This window comes from Mus caroli, chromosome 2 (assembly GCF_900094665.2).
Source record: "Mus caroli chromosome 2, CAROLI_EIJ_v1.1, whole genome shotgun sequence".
Lineage (NCBI taxonomy): Eukaryota > Metazoa > Chordata > Mammalia > Rodentia > Muridae > Mus > Mus caroli.
The window spans coordinates 74,454,347-74,469,788 of NC_034571.1; the positions used below are offsets into that span (position 1 = coordinate 74,454,347).

Consider the following 15,442-nt stretch of genomic DNA (forward strand, 5'->3'; position numbering starts at 1 on the left):
TTTTTTTTTTTATTTCAAACTTTAATTCTTGATGATTCAAAGCTGGAAAGGTAGATTTAGACAGACTCAGGAGCAAAGTGAAAACTCATCATTCATTTACATAGGCTGAAAACCTAGAAAATACTATGCAAGGGAAGAAGATCAGGTCATTAGTTTAACTGCCTAAGGCTGAATACACAAAGGTGAGAGCTAATCCCAGGGAATTAAAGGAACAGTTGACTGTTCTGGCTGAATGGGAAAGGCCTCTGACTCAGCCTTCCAGGGCAACAACAGAGCCATGTAGATCAATAAGCTGACTAAGCATGTTCTGCACCATGTTATACCTGTCCTCCTTTCTCCCAGGAACTGGATCTCTTTACAGTTGAGCCCATTTTCTGGTAATACCTGGTTAAGTGTGCTAGGTCTATGGTAGTTTTGTAGTATGTAGAGTTTAGTTGACAGTGTGTTCTTTTCATGCAATGTGTGGTTTTTAGTGGGTCTTGTTCCATATTTTCCAATTATGGACTTCTGGTGGTCTGAGTCAAGGTGTTTTTTTTTCCTCCACTATTCTTATGCCTTCTGGTCTCCTACTCATCAGGAGCACAGGATGCAATGCTCAGCCCCTATGCCCATGTTCAACTGTGCTATTTGGACTAGTTAACAATATGCATTATAAAGGATTTGTAGAACTAGAATAAAAGTATTCATTATTTTTAAAATTGGAATATCAGTAGAAATGACCAATTCTTGACAATGGTTTGATGAAATTCAAACATATACTATTCCAGGGCACAGGTCAAATCTGCAGTGCCAGTGATTAGCTTTGAAGTATCTGGAATGATGACCTGGAAAGAGTGATTGTGTGAAAGTGGTTTATTTGGGGTGTAATCCTAAAAAACAAGAGAGAGCAAGACAGAGAAGGGAAAGACACTATAGCGATTTCATTGGTGTGGAATGAAGGTTTTATTATGCTGAGAGGATATGAGAAGCATATAGGATGTCGTACTGGAGTTATTGAACTGAAGAAATGGAGGGTGATCATCACATTGACTGGCTTCCATTTGAAGAGCAGGTGCTTGAAGATCTTGTCTATTGGCTCCAGTCCTCTGTTGGTTACAGATCGTCCTAGGAGAATTCACTCTGCCTGTATGTGGTTCTTTTAGAGGCAGGGTTCTCTCAGAAGAAAGGAAAGATGCATGAGTTTGCCATGAACAAGCGCATGGGTTCTTTTACTTCAATAACAGAATTATAATGCCTGTACCTTGATATGGAATGTATTCAGTTCTCAGTGTCATTGCAAAACAACTCTTACCCCAAAAGCAAAAGGAGATATTTTACTTCTGAGCCAAATACGAGTGATCATGCCTGCTCTTGGAACATGGCTCTTTCAGATTGCCCAAATACCACATTTTAATGTGGAAACAGTTTTATAGTTATAGGGCAGGAAAAAAAAAGTCATAAATAAAGGAATGTTTCAATATGTGGATCAGAACATCAGGTAGATGGGTTACAACACAGCGGGAAGTCTCTGCTATAGGTTTCAGATGCTGTGTGATGTCAGCCTTGGCCTTTGCAGTGATAGAAGAGCTAGATTTGTTAATACAGTTCAAAAAGTTCCACATGATGGGGTATTAGGGCCGACAGAGAGAAGCTTAGTGAAGCAGTAAATATCTATTAGTAAGATTGATGAAATCTCTACATTATTTTGTCCTGGATCTGCAACATTCGGCTCTAAAATTCCAGAATTCTGAGCTTTATGGAATCTTTAAAATAGGTATGCCCTTTTCTCCTGAGAACCTTAGTTCATACTAGCTTTTAAGATGGGGTGTCACAATGTCAAATGAGGCAAATGACAAGTCACATCAACAATGCTGAGGAACTGGAAGATATGAACTGAAGAAGAAGTAGGGGCATCAACCCTATTAACTGGAGATAAATCAAAATGTTGTTTTGTTTTGTTTTCAACTGTTTAATTTTAGCCATTATAAAAATCTGGAGAAGGTTGAAAGGTATAAGTGACAAGAAATAATTTTTAAAAAATGAAAATAAAAATTTTTATATTTATATTAAGACATTTTCTTTTACCTTAAATGTGTGTAGGCAACACAAAACAATAGACAAATGTGAAAAGAAGATGGGTGTTAAGGACAATGGCCAAGTACCAGAAAAGCAGAACACACTGCTCAGCATTTTTCTTTCAATTTAATATTCATAGAGTTAGACTTGGAGGAATGTGAGATGTGTTTGGTCAACCACTTTATGTTCAGATTCATGTGTGTGGAAGTAAATTTGGTCCATCTGTTCTTAAATTATTTTTCTTGAACCGCTAACATTTTATTTAGTAAGAACTGATTTCCAAGGAGTCTTATGACACCCATGACCTTCTGCCAAGCTTGCTCCAAAAAACCGAAGCATGGCTGTGATGTGCTGAACCGTAAAGTAAGCAGGAACACAGGCTAAAACGTTTGATTAACATACTACAATGTCTGAGCATTGGTAGGGGCACCCATATTTTTTATCACATACAAGTCCAGGTATGATATATAAATGATCCGTGTAGACAGCAGATGCCACATAGAAGCTTTGAACATGTGCCACATATTCAGAAAGAGAATACTGGCCCCAAGCAGATTCAGGTATACTCTGGGGAATGACTCTCCATGTGGGTCAATAGTGAAGCTGCCAGTCTCCCTGGTGGGTACTCTTGTCCCTTTATGGGCCCAGCTCTTTTAGCCTTCCCTTAAACTGTGTGGTTATGCAAGCAAGTTTCCCACCAAGCCCTTTTTTTCTACCTCTCGTCCTTTGTCTTAGCTCTATCTTATTCTGTCTTCCTCTTGGCTTTCAGTCCTGAGCATGGCTGTTTCTGGATTTTCCCCACTTGTATAGTCAACAGTCACCTCAAACCCAACAATTTTATGAAAACTCAAAATCTGATCCAGATACTGGATGTGATCTTTAAGCTTCTGTCTTTGTTGCTGGTCCCTGTATCCCCATCCATCGAGTCAGTAGGCAAAGCTTGGCAGTTCTTCTTTGTAAATGTTTCTCCAGCCTGGTTCAGTGATTTATCACTGGCTCATCACCCATTGCCTGAGTACTGCCATCATATCCTAACTGGATGGCTTCTGCGGGCCAGTGACCCCCTACTTCTTATGATAATTTCTTAAAAGAGAATTCTGATCATTGATTTTTTTTCCCTCTGCATCTATCTTCTTTCCTTTCCTTCATCCTCTTTCTCTCTCTCCTTTTGGAAAAGCACCAAAAATCTACTTTTTTGGGGCAAACTACCAATATAACAATATTTTCTCATGCTGTACTTTAGGGGTTTTATTTTAGAGTCATTTAATCTACACAATTGAAACTTTGTACCCTTTGTCCTGCCTCTTCTTCATAAATCTTAAAAACATCATGCTACTATGAGGTATCTTTTCTCTGTCTTCATGTGTATATGGAGGGTATGTATGTGTGTGATCACATACATGTAAGTGCATGTGTGTGCTTATAGATTCTATTTATGAGTTGTAGCCCCCAAAATTGTTCATCAATTCAAATTTAGAAATAGAGATTAGAAGTTTAACCTGGAAATTCATGACAAGAAATAAAATGTATAATAAATAAAAGTATTTGTGAATTTGCTTGTATAGTGTTATCTTCTCTAGAAATGGAAAGTGATTACGCTTTATGAAGATCTCAAGGAAGGTTCAGTAAGTCACTGGCAGCATTCACAACCTGTTGGGGGAAAGAGGAAGCATTTCTCTGGCATAGAAACAGAAATCATTATCCAAACGCACTGTCCCAGGTCTCATAGGGAAAGTGGGTGTTTGCCAAATGCCACCATCTCCATCCCCAATGCTGGCATGTTCAGTGACTTTCACTCACAGCCAGCCAGTGGACTTCATTTGGGAATTCTGTTAAAAATAAATAGTGATGTGCTATTTTAAGTAAAAGGCAGATAAAATGGTAATGATTCAAAATGTCTAAAACCACAATTACTCAAATTATGATTATTTGGAAGAAACTATAGCTTAAAATGACACAAAATGCAGTATTGAATAATGTTGAATTCTTATTTATAACTACTCCATTGATTTTTCTATATTTCCCAGAACATCAGACATCAGAGAATTGTCTTTATATTGATATATTACATTAATGTAAAAATCTATATTTTATTATTGATTCTCTCAGTCTATATTTCCAAAGGAGGTTTTTTGTTTTGTTTTGTTTTGCTTTTTTGTGAATTAATCATGTTGCAGTTTAAATTGCTACCAACTCAAATAAAATTATTTTCCTGGAAGAAATGTGGCAAATTCAAACTCATAGTTGCAAAAACAAAACCAACCAAACAAACAAAAAAACCACCACCACCAACAATAACAACAACAACAACAACAATAATAATAATAAGGGCCTTAAAGCCCAGCGAGATAGAAGATGCAGCAGCCCGTAGGTCCTCCAGTAACTTGAGTGTGGGAGGATAACTAATCCTTAATAAGAGAAGCTAAACTCATAAAAGTCAGGATGGCTCATGAAAACCTATTCTGGGGACTTCAGAGACTCCGCCTTTTCTGTTCTCCGCTCATCTGCTGGAAAGCAGCCACAGAAACTGAGACAGGTGAGCAGAAAGATAATTTGGAGTCATAAGACAACAGTGCTTGAGTGATCTACATCATCTCGAGGGTTTTCTTTGCCGTTTTCTTCTCATTGGTACTGAGAGTCTATACAGTACACCTTGGTCTTATTGGGTGGTCCTTAAAATGAGTTATTTTATAGAACACTCTGGGGAAAAATTGATTTGGTAATGAGATTATCTACAATTAAAAATGTTGGGAGGGGGGCAAAGCTGGAAGTGGCGCAGAAGAGAAAATATGGCCGAGTGACTCTTGGCACAGCAGGCTGGAGCTGGGTTTTGCGGTTTATTTTCTCTACATCTCCTTCCCACTGCACATAAATCCACTGCTTTGGTGGTTTCAATTTGTACCCCAGTTGCAAAAAAAAAAGTCTGAGAGCATAGAACATAGAAGAAACCACTGCCTGGTGGCTCAATTCGATGCCCCGAATAACAGGCCTCCAGGAGGGCAGGGCAGGCTTCCAGTCAAAGAGCTAATGACTAAAGCTGGCATTAGGAAGGGAGAGATTTGAGGAAGCCAGTATGAGAGGGGTCACCATAGTTGCCTACAGAGAGCCCTACTCCACTTAGTCCTACTGTGAAGAAGTATCCAGCAGTCAGTTCAGTCCTTTGCATCTTATAATAAATGCAGAGTAGATCTATCCAGGATGCCAAGCATGACTATTCTAAACCAGGGTGCCAGGACCACAAGGCTGATGACAAACTTAATTGCTTCATGTGTGCTCAGCAATGCAACACTGTCTCTGTTCGCACTTGGTTTATTCCTATTTAGTACTGGAATCTCACTGTGCTGATCTATCCTGAACTTCCATCCTGAACTTTGTAGACGCAAAGCCTTCTGTGATATCCCTGGTTGTCTCTGTTTTGTATTGTTTAGTCATATGTGTTTAATGGATCATATGAGCACTAGATGTATTCCTGAGGTCTTTAGAAGGATGTCTCATCTTCAAATGTGTGAAAGGAAATAGAGAATCAGCTAAAGGGCAGCGGTTTAGATTTCTGTGCCATTTTCAGCGATCTGGTGTTAAATTCCTTTAGAGACTGCCAAACATAGCACCAGTCTCCTTGTAATTAAGCCTTTAGGGCACACGTACACATAGACACTCACACAGACACAGGCACACACACAGGCACACACACATATACACACGCATGCACGCACATACACATATAAAGCTATAAGTTGTTTTTGAAGTGATACTCTTATATAAAATAAAACTAATTTTTAGTCATCTTAGCAAAGATCAAAAAATGAGAAGCTAGTGAAAATAGTCAAGGATTTTGGGCATATCCAAGTTTGCTTCTAGCTTGGGTAACTCCACTTCCTAGACCGAAGAATTGGACATAAAACTGAAAGATGTCTTCAGCATTATTACTAGACCCGTGCAAATGAATTTACAGCACACTTTTCTAATCACTAATAATTCAGGAACATATCATCATATTCACAATTCAGAAAGAAATTAGCATATAGGATGAATGTGAAACATCTTGTGGTCCAGACCATGTATGTGTGAGATCCTCCCCATCATGTTGTGTATGTGTGTGTGTGTGTGTGTGTGTGTGTGTGTGTGTGTGTGTTTGTATTGGTTTTCTTAGTTGTTCCCTGTCTTATATTGTAAGACTGGCTTTCCCAATGAACTGGGTTAGCTAGGGATCCGCCTATTTCTGCCTCCTTAGTGCTAGGTTACAGACATGCTCTGCTGTGCCAAGAACCCTTGCCTTGGTGCTGAGGATCTGAACTGAACTCAGGTCCTGTTGCTTAGTAACATGCATGTTACACCTGCACCATCTCCTCAACCCTCTCCTATTTCTAGACCAGTGGTTCTTAACAGAGGGGGTCACAACCCCTTTGGGACCCAGATGACCCTTTCATAGGGATCACTTATCACATATCCTGCATTTTGGATATTTACATTATGATTCACAACAGTAGCAAAATCAAAATATGAAGTAGCATCACAATAATTCTATAAATTTATTTTGACCCAAACATATATAATTATATACACAATTATGTATCCATATTGTATAGCACATATATACTATAGAGTGTACATGTAACTAAATAGCACATGAGTTTAGGGATCTTCACTGACAAACATAAAAATAATCAGTCAAGTCATTATTATATTCATTCTTTTTAAATCTACATGACTTCTATCATTTACTTCAAGCTTTGTTATTAAAGTATGCAGATTGTACCTTGAAGAATATTCTTGCCTTAGAAGACACTTATACAATGTTACTTAACTATAAATATTACTTGCACACAGGAGCAGGATTACTAACTAGCAGGATAGCTAACTAGAAAATCCCCAAATCCATTACCATGATGTAAATTTAGACATTCATAACATTTGGTTGGGGCCATAAGGGTGTAAGTGTGATAATCTAGATTGATGACTAATTTATTTCATAAGCTCATGAGATTGGCATAATTATAAATATTACACATGTTCTTATATTTTGTGAAAATCTTAAATCATCTACTATAGAATTATAATTTTAATGATACATTTGGTAGAAGTCAATGGTATTAAGTGACTGTGTTTCACAGAAATGTGAGCAATTTAAATAAAAGCTTTAGATTTTATTTCCACTCAGTCTCTCATTTCAGGAATTCATTTTATCTTTTTTAAGGCTCAATTTTAAAGGATTATCTCATGATTGATGATAATACAAGTGGATATCAGTGTAACAGGAAGAAAATAATACTAGAAAAATAGCAGTTTTCTTCCTCCTGCTAGGGGAGGAGTGTTTGTCTCTGTTCTCTCTCTCTCTCTCTGTGTCACTGTCTCTGTCTCACTCTGTCTCTCTCCCTACCTGTCTCTCTCTGTGTCTCTGTCTCTGTCTTTGTTTTGTCTCTCAGTCTCTGTCTTTGCTTCTGTCTCTCTATCTCTGTCTTTGTTTCTGTCTCTCTGTCTCTCTGTCTCTCTGTGTCTCTGTCTCATGTCTTTCTGTCTGTTTCTGTCTTTTTTCTCTGTCTCTGTCTCTCTGTCTCTCTGTCTCTTTGTCTCTGTCTCTGTCCTTCTCTGTCTCCCCCACACTGGAGTGTATGTGTAGCCCTATCATTGTGAGTTATGCTTAGATAACACTAAGGGAATGCTGTGTCAGGTGACTGTCACTGTTATCTGCTGGTCCTATTATCACACACACACACACACACACACACACTGGTGGTGGTTTTCATGAAGTTCAGCCATATTTTGATGAATTCTGCCTACCCAGGTTATGGTTAGTCATGCTAACTTCTCTCATGCCACCTGATGGTATAATTAATATGGAACCTGACTCCAGTTTAGTGACGTGACATGCCCTTATTTCAAGCAGCATTTCACATCTTGAGGATAGGAAATTAAGTAGCCTATTAGGACTGCTGTTTCTATTCCAATTCCTTAGTAGTCATCCACGGCAGCTTGTCCTTTGCTGCCTGTCTTGTCCTGGATATGTGTGTAGGAGGGATTTTTTTTTCCCAGTGTAAGTAAAAATTGTGCATTCTTGATATCAGGCTGCAAGTCTTGCTTTTGTTTCTTTCACGCAGGAAGTCACTCTTTGTACAGATACTCTGAAAGTTCCAGCTGCTCTGCCTACTTCTGGATTCCAGAGACACTTGGACCCAGTTCCTCACTTATTCCTTTGTGCTTTTGTTTGTTACTTTCAATTTTTCAGGTCCCTAGAGTTGTTTGACCCCCCTCTGACCATGGCTTCATTTTTCTAGTCATTTCTTTTTATGGCTAACTGGTCACTGCTCTTTCCTTTGAACAGGAAAAGTCTTCAGCACATCATTTTGCAATAAAGGCTCAAGTGACCCTGTTTATCTAAATACATCAGGAGTCTGCACCTTTTGAGTTTAGCCTAAGAAATAGTATCTCTCCCCACCAGAGCCTTCTATTTATAAACTAGCTCTGTTCTGCAAGAGATGCCCTGCATAAATCACTCATTTCTTTTTGGTTTTAGTTGGTTCACAAGGCTAATTCTACCAAAGAGTATATTAAATATTACTTTACTATCTTAAATTTTTCATTACATATATGAAAATTTATATAAATTACACACACACACACACACTCCTTGATTTTGATTTCTTTCCAGTCTCAAGAAACTCATAGAGCAAAGTCAAAGATTCTTATTTTTCCCGATTCCCTTTTGAATCACTTAGCATGATTATTTATGTTCATGGCATGTGACTATTGAAAGAGCAGAAAATTAAAAGTAAAAACTCTGCAAACTTTCTGGAAAAGTAATAGCGTTACTATGACTTGTGTGTGTGTCTATTTGTTTATGTGTTTCTGTATGTTTCTCCGTGTCTCTGTGTGTCTGTATGTTTATGTGTGTGTCTTTGTTGGTGTGTATCTGGGACTGTATGTGTGTCTCTGTGTGTCTCTATGTCTATGTGTGTGGTGTTTCTGTGTGTGTGTATGTGTGTGTGTGTATGTCTGTTTTGGTGTGTGTCTGGGTCTGTACATGTGTCTCTGTGTATCTCTATGTCTATGTGTATGTCTATTTGTGTATGTCTGTGTGTGTGTGTGTGTGTGTGTGTATCTGTGTCTGTATGTGTATGTGTCTGTATATGTATCTGTGTGTGTCTATGAGTGAGTCTGTGTCTATGTATGCATTTGTGTCATGTGTCTACGTGTGTGTCTGCATGAGTGTATGATTACATCATCCAGAAGGGGACATTGGATCTCTTAGATACAGTTACAGGAATTCTTGAGTCACTAGGCATGGGTGCTAGGATATAAACTCTGGTCCTTAGAACAGAGCATCACATGCTATTAACTGCAGAGAGATCTCTAGCCACCAAATTTTATAGTTTTTAATTATGAATAACCATCTAGAAAGCTTCTCATCAATTACAAATTTATTTTGTTCAAGTGTACCCAAAAGTAATGTTATTTTTCTGGTTACTGAGCAAATTTGACAATATTTGAACACGAGGATCTCTTAGCATATTTTATTAGAGATCTAGTATTCCTGAAAATTGCTGAAGTTGGCCATGGGGCTCACAGTTTGTAGCCTAGAAGGGAACATGTGGTCACTATAAATGTCATTATGATGTTACAGAGGGCTGGCAAGACTTGAATGTGCTTTTATGGGTCTCCTTTGTTGGTGACAACTTCCACGGTAAAAATTATTAGGAACATGGTGTTTGTCTTTATTCTCCTTGTAAATGTGTTCTATGAGCAGAAACTGTGAGTTATATAAGGTGTTGGGGGGCAGGAACGATTATTCTCCCCAATCCAACAGCAACCTAAGAAGGAAAATAAATAAATCATCAGTGAATTTTTAAAAATCTGTAACATGTTTTTGAACATCTTTACCTCTGTATGAGTCCCTTTGACTTCAAGTTTACTTAATTTTAATTCTTTATTTTCAAGATGGAGATCTAGGACTGAGGGTTTTTTTTCCATCTTTGCTTCTACAGAAAAGTGAATTTTGTCATCATAACAACAAAACCAATGAAAGTCTTATTTAATTATACGATGAATATAGTTATTACTGGAAAGATATGCTTTTAATCGGTCTTATGAGCAAAAAAAAAGTTTGAAGTGAATAATTAGAGCTCATTTGGATGTTGAAAGTGTTAGATTAGATACAGCCTAAGTACTGAAAAGCCCTCGATCATAAGCCCAGTGTTGATTGATGTGGTCATTTGGTTTTACAATCGACCTCTGTGCTGGCACTGCTACAGTGGATTACACGCAGATTTCATGAAAATGTGATAGCAAAAGTTTCTACACTGATACACCAAAGCTTTCCAGTGTTGTCATTTTACAAAGAATACATAAATCTATGTGGAAACATATGTACTCATGTCTAGAAAGAAACTTATTTGCTACCTATAGCCAGCTCTGGGAAGTGGCATGGGACATCCAGATCCAGCTGTGTCTATACTGAATCCTTAGATTGCCTTTTGTGAGATGACAATTTTTGTGGTATTAATCCTACCAATCTATGAACATGGTGAAGCTTTCCATGTTCTGACATTTTCTTTAACATTTTCTTCAATAGCTTCAATGTTTTAATCATACAAGTCTTTCACTTGCTTGGTTTTCATTATCCCAAGATACTTTATATTATTTGAGGCTATTGCAAAAGGTGTTATTTCCCTCATTTATTTCTCACTTTGTTTTTCATTTGTATGTAGGAGGGCTACTGATTTTTCTGGGTTAATTTTGTACTCAACCACTTAAGTTGTTGATATTCTTAGACAAATTCCTCATTCAGCTTTGGACCGTTAGAGTACTTACTCTTTTGGTTTGGAGATTAGCATAAAGAATAGGAAAAGATCAATAGGTCAAGAATCCAAAAGGGAATCTAAATAAAGTGAGGAGGAAAGAGAGATTCTCAACCCCAAGCAGACATCTGTGGAGTGGTAGACATGATCATCCCTCCCCTCCCCCCTTTCCATTTCTCTCTGTGAGAAGGCTCTGAACATTCTCATAAGAAAGGTTTGGCAGTTGCTAGCTCTGTATAGAACCCAATGGAAGGGTGGCTGTTGCTCTCTTAGGAGTTATAGAGATTAAGTTAACAGTGAAATCAGGGCTTGCCTGTGACACCTTTGAAGACTCTTGAACAGCAATATCCTAAAGTTGTTGGTAAATACAAGAAAATAGATTAAAACAGAATATGCATGTCTTGACACAGTCACAGCTCCAAGTCATTTCCCTGGTGTCCTGCCTGGATGCTGGAGGCTGGCAGTCTGGGTTGTCAAGTGTAGAGTTTCCCCATGTGTTTTCTTGAACCATTTGGGAGAAGAATCTCTCAGGACACAGCTCACCTGACTTCCAGTCCTTCTCAGACCTACCTCCCAGTTGTTATATAAGCATATGGCAATTGGTTAAAATGCTTCTATATATGTTTTTGAAAATATTAACATGTAGTTATAAGGAAGACAATTACATTTCCTTTTTCTTTTTTGTTTCAATCAATAACTTTTCTTTATCTATATTTCAAATGTTATCCCATTTCCTGGTTTTCTCTCTGAAAAACATCCTCCCTCTATACCCTCCCTCTCCCCCTGCTCACCAACCCACCCAATCCAGCTTCCTGACCCTGGCATTCCTCCACACTGGGGCATAGAGTCTTCATATGACAAAGGGCCCTTTCTTCCCATTGATGTCTGATTAGGACATCCTCTTCTACATATGCAGCTTGAGCCATGAGTCCTACCATGTGTGCTCTTTGGTTGGTGGTTTTACTCCCTGAGAGCTCTGGGGGTACTGGCTAGTTCATATTGTTGTTCCCCCTATAAGACTGCAAACCCATTCACCTCCTTGGGTCCTTTCTCTAGCTCCTTCATTCGGGATCCTATGCTCAGTCTAATGGATGTCTGTGAGCATCCACTTTTGTTTTGTGAAGCACTGGTAGAGTCTATCAGAAGAGAGCTATATCAGGCCCCTGCCAGCAATCACTTGTTGGCATCCACAATGGTGTCTAGGTTTAGTGATTGTATATCGGATGGATCCTCAAGTGAGTCAGTCTCTAGATGGTCATTTTTTCAGTCTCTCCTCCACACTTTGTCTCTGTAACTTCTTCCATGGGTGTTTTGTTTCCCCATTCTAAGATGGATAGAAGTATCCACATTATGGTCTTCCTTCTTGAGTTACATGTGGTTTGTGCATTGTATCTTGGGTATTCCAAGCTGACACATTTCTAATGAATTATATCAACTTCTCTTTCAGAAATTGATGAGAAGAGAGTGACTAACACACAAGAAGTAAGTTTCCCTATATTTTGTATACATATGTTAAAACACAACTGTGGTAATAACACAGCATTGTTTTGGTTTTTCCTCTTCATTCTGAGATCAAACCCAGGGTCTCACACACAGGCACACTCTCCACTGAGCTAAATGCTCAGCCCATCATAGTCTTTGTAATAGAATTCTTTGGCACTAGTCTACATTAGTGTTAACTGTGTGGGTGATAATGTCATAGATAGCATAAATAAATGTCCTAAATAATTCTACAGACAGCACTTAAGTTGCTTTTCCCGAATGGGCAGTAAATAAGTATGACGAAAATCCCTGCCTCTCCATTACCTTGCTTCTTGCTGAAACTCCAAACCTTGAAAATTTTCTAAATTAAAACATTGATTTTAGGTAATATATGTAACTGATAGTTTTAATTTCCTGAGTGATCATATGTGAACATTATAATCAGGTCTAGGCAGCATGGAGATTCAGGAGTAAGGAGATGGAGGTAGTGTCAGGCACATCTTAAAAGGTCTCTAGCTATTTAGAGCCCAAGTCAGCTCTAGTCTTGGTTAGGATTTCCATTATCACCATGGGAGGAAGCAGGGCATCATCCAGGCAGGCATGGTGCTGGAAGAGCTAAGAATTCTAGATCTTTTTCTGAAGGCACACAGGAGAAAACTAACATCCTCAGGCAGCTAGGAAGAAGCTCTCCAAGCCCACACCCACAGTGACACACTTCCTCCAACAAGGCCATACCTATTCCATCAATGCGACACCTCCTAATAGTGCCACTTCCTGGCCCAAGAATATTCAAACACAGGCCCATAGCTGAAGTCCAGGGAAAATGAGTTCCTCTGGAGCCTTGGTAACCAGAACATATGGGTTCACCAAATAACATGTTCAAATGCAAATTCAGTGCCAGTCTGAACCTTGTACAGCTCACAACTTCTTCATGTGAGTATTCAGATAGAAATCAGATAGAAATTAGGAGGCAGGGGAGACTTGGGGACCTGACAGAGCATATAAAATATGAATAATTATATAGATCCAGTAATGGAGCAAAGAGAGAATGAATGGGCTGTGGGTATAAGCAGTTTTCATAATCATGAGTAAAGCATACGACACCCAAAGAAGATGTTCTAGAAATTGCAAAATACTCAATAACACTTTGCACAACTTTTAAACAATTTACTGAGAAGGTAAGTGTAAAATGGCTTTGAAAATTAAGCACTTAGGTAAAGTAGGTTTTGTTATGTTTCATCATTATCCTACTAAGAGACAACATAACATCTCTGTGTGTATATGGAAAAAGATACGTGAAATCCCAGATGCAGTGGCTGTTAACCAAGATCAGCCCGACATGACTGAAGCAAGAATGGTGCCTCAGAGCCATCAGTCACTCACACAGTTAGTGTTAATGCAGACTGGTACAAAGACGAGTGTGTGAGAGGCTGAGTCTCATCCTCAGTGAAAGGGGAGGACAATCACCAGTGCAGCTTGCTCATGTGCTAAGCACGTGACAAGTATCTGCTTCAATTTCCTTACCTTTACTTTTTATAGCTTTATTTTACATCAGTAAATAATAAATATTATCTAGATGATGATTTTAAGGACAATTTAGCTTACACAAATGTGCTTCAATTCAAGTTAAAACAGCAAAAAATAATTTCTACTTTCTTTAAAATTCTACACCTCAGATTCTTTCTTATATGGATGGAAACATAAAACCACCCCTCAAATATGTCTTCTAACTATTTATACTTTATTTTTGCTCAGCAAAGATTACATAGAACACTAGAACTCATTGATTAGGACCCTTTCAGCAATCACATTAAAATATGATTTAATATATGTATATTTTTATTTTCCTTTTGACACAAAGTCCCAAGTAACCCAGGACAAGGTCACTAAATGGTAGTGGCTGGCCATGAACTTTTGACCCTCCTTCTTCCATCTCTCTAGTAGTAGGATTACAGATATACATAGCTATACTCTGCTTTTTGACATAACAGAGGTCAAATACGAGGCATTCTAGACAACACTACATTTCTATTCTTTCTATAAAAAAATGTTTTAAAAAATTCACTTTTTTAATTGTTAAAAAAATCACTTGGACTCAATCTGATTGATGAATAAACTGTATAAATAAAAGAATAAATTCCCATAATATAGGGATGATTCTACATGATCATAGAATGGTGGTTTTGACCCTAAAGTATGTTCTTATTTTTAATCATTTTAAAAGTAATACTTGATCTGGGGTGTTTAGGTGACAATGCTATGTAGCAGTTTTGGTAAGAAAGGACTTTGGTAAGAAAGCTTTTGGACAAACAAAAGAGTATCAAACAAACAAAACAACATCATCATTCTGAATAAAATCAGGGTTTAGATTGAACGTGGCAACTTAAGATTGCATTTATGAATGAAGGACTCAAATTTTTCCTTTGGAACCCTCATTAATTGCAGAGGCAGATAAAATAAGTATATATATATATATATATATATATATATATATATATACACACACACATACATATATATACACATACACACACACATATATATAATGCCTATATATTATGTGTTTATCTCTCTAGTTAGAGATAGATAGATAGATAGATACCACTGACATATTTTTGAAATATACTTTGTTTCAGAACTCATGTATTTTTGCAATTGAATTAATATCCTTTTATTTCCTTAAAATAAACTAATCTGTGGGCAAGCAAGACAGCTCAATAGGTTAAGGCACTTGCCACCAAGTCTGACACCTCTAGTTTGATCTCTGGGGCCTACGTTGTAGAAGGAAAGAAGCAACTCTACAAATTCTCCTCTGACCTACACACATGTGCCACAAAAGGTGTACACCCGCAAGTATACACACACAACAAACAAATAAGTTCAATAAAATTACATACACCGTGAAACTAATGCTAATAATTAAATTTTTAAAAAATTAAAAATCGTAATATATATAACTTGATGATGAAACATACCCTCTAGTTTGTATAGCTTGGTGGTCTGTGGTATCACCAAACATGTCCATTACTAATTACAGCTACAGCGCTACTTCCAGACAGGAAGTAGCATCACAAAGCCCTTTGAGATACAGCCCTTTGTCTATTTCACTGGTC

At 37.8% G+C, this 15,442-nt stretch overlaps 1 protein-coding gene across 3 annotated transcripts in view; it reads left to right on the forward strand.

Moving 5' to 3' along the window:
* Ppp1r1c (protein phosphatase 1 regulatory inhibitor subunit 1C) overlaps positions 1–15,442 on the forward strand; it is a 113,994-nt gene that overhangs the window by 40,780 nt on the left and 57,772 nt on the right. For 2 of the 3 annotated variants that reach the window (XM_021156062.1, XM_021156061.1), the window contains exon 3: positions 12,295–12,329. The exons of the other annotated variant lie outside the window; for it this stretch is intronic. In XM_021156062.1, coding sequence (XP_021011721.1) covers positions 12,295–12,329 — 35 coding nt within the window. The remainder of the gene's footprint in view (positions 1–12,294; positions 12,330–15,442) is intronic. 3 annotated transcript variants of the gene reach the window in all.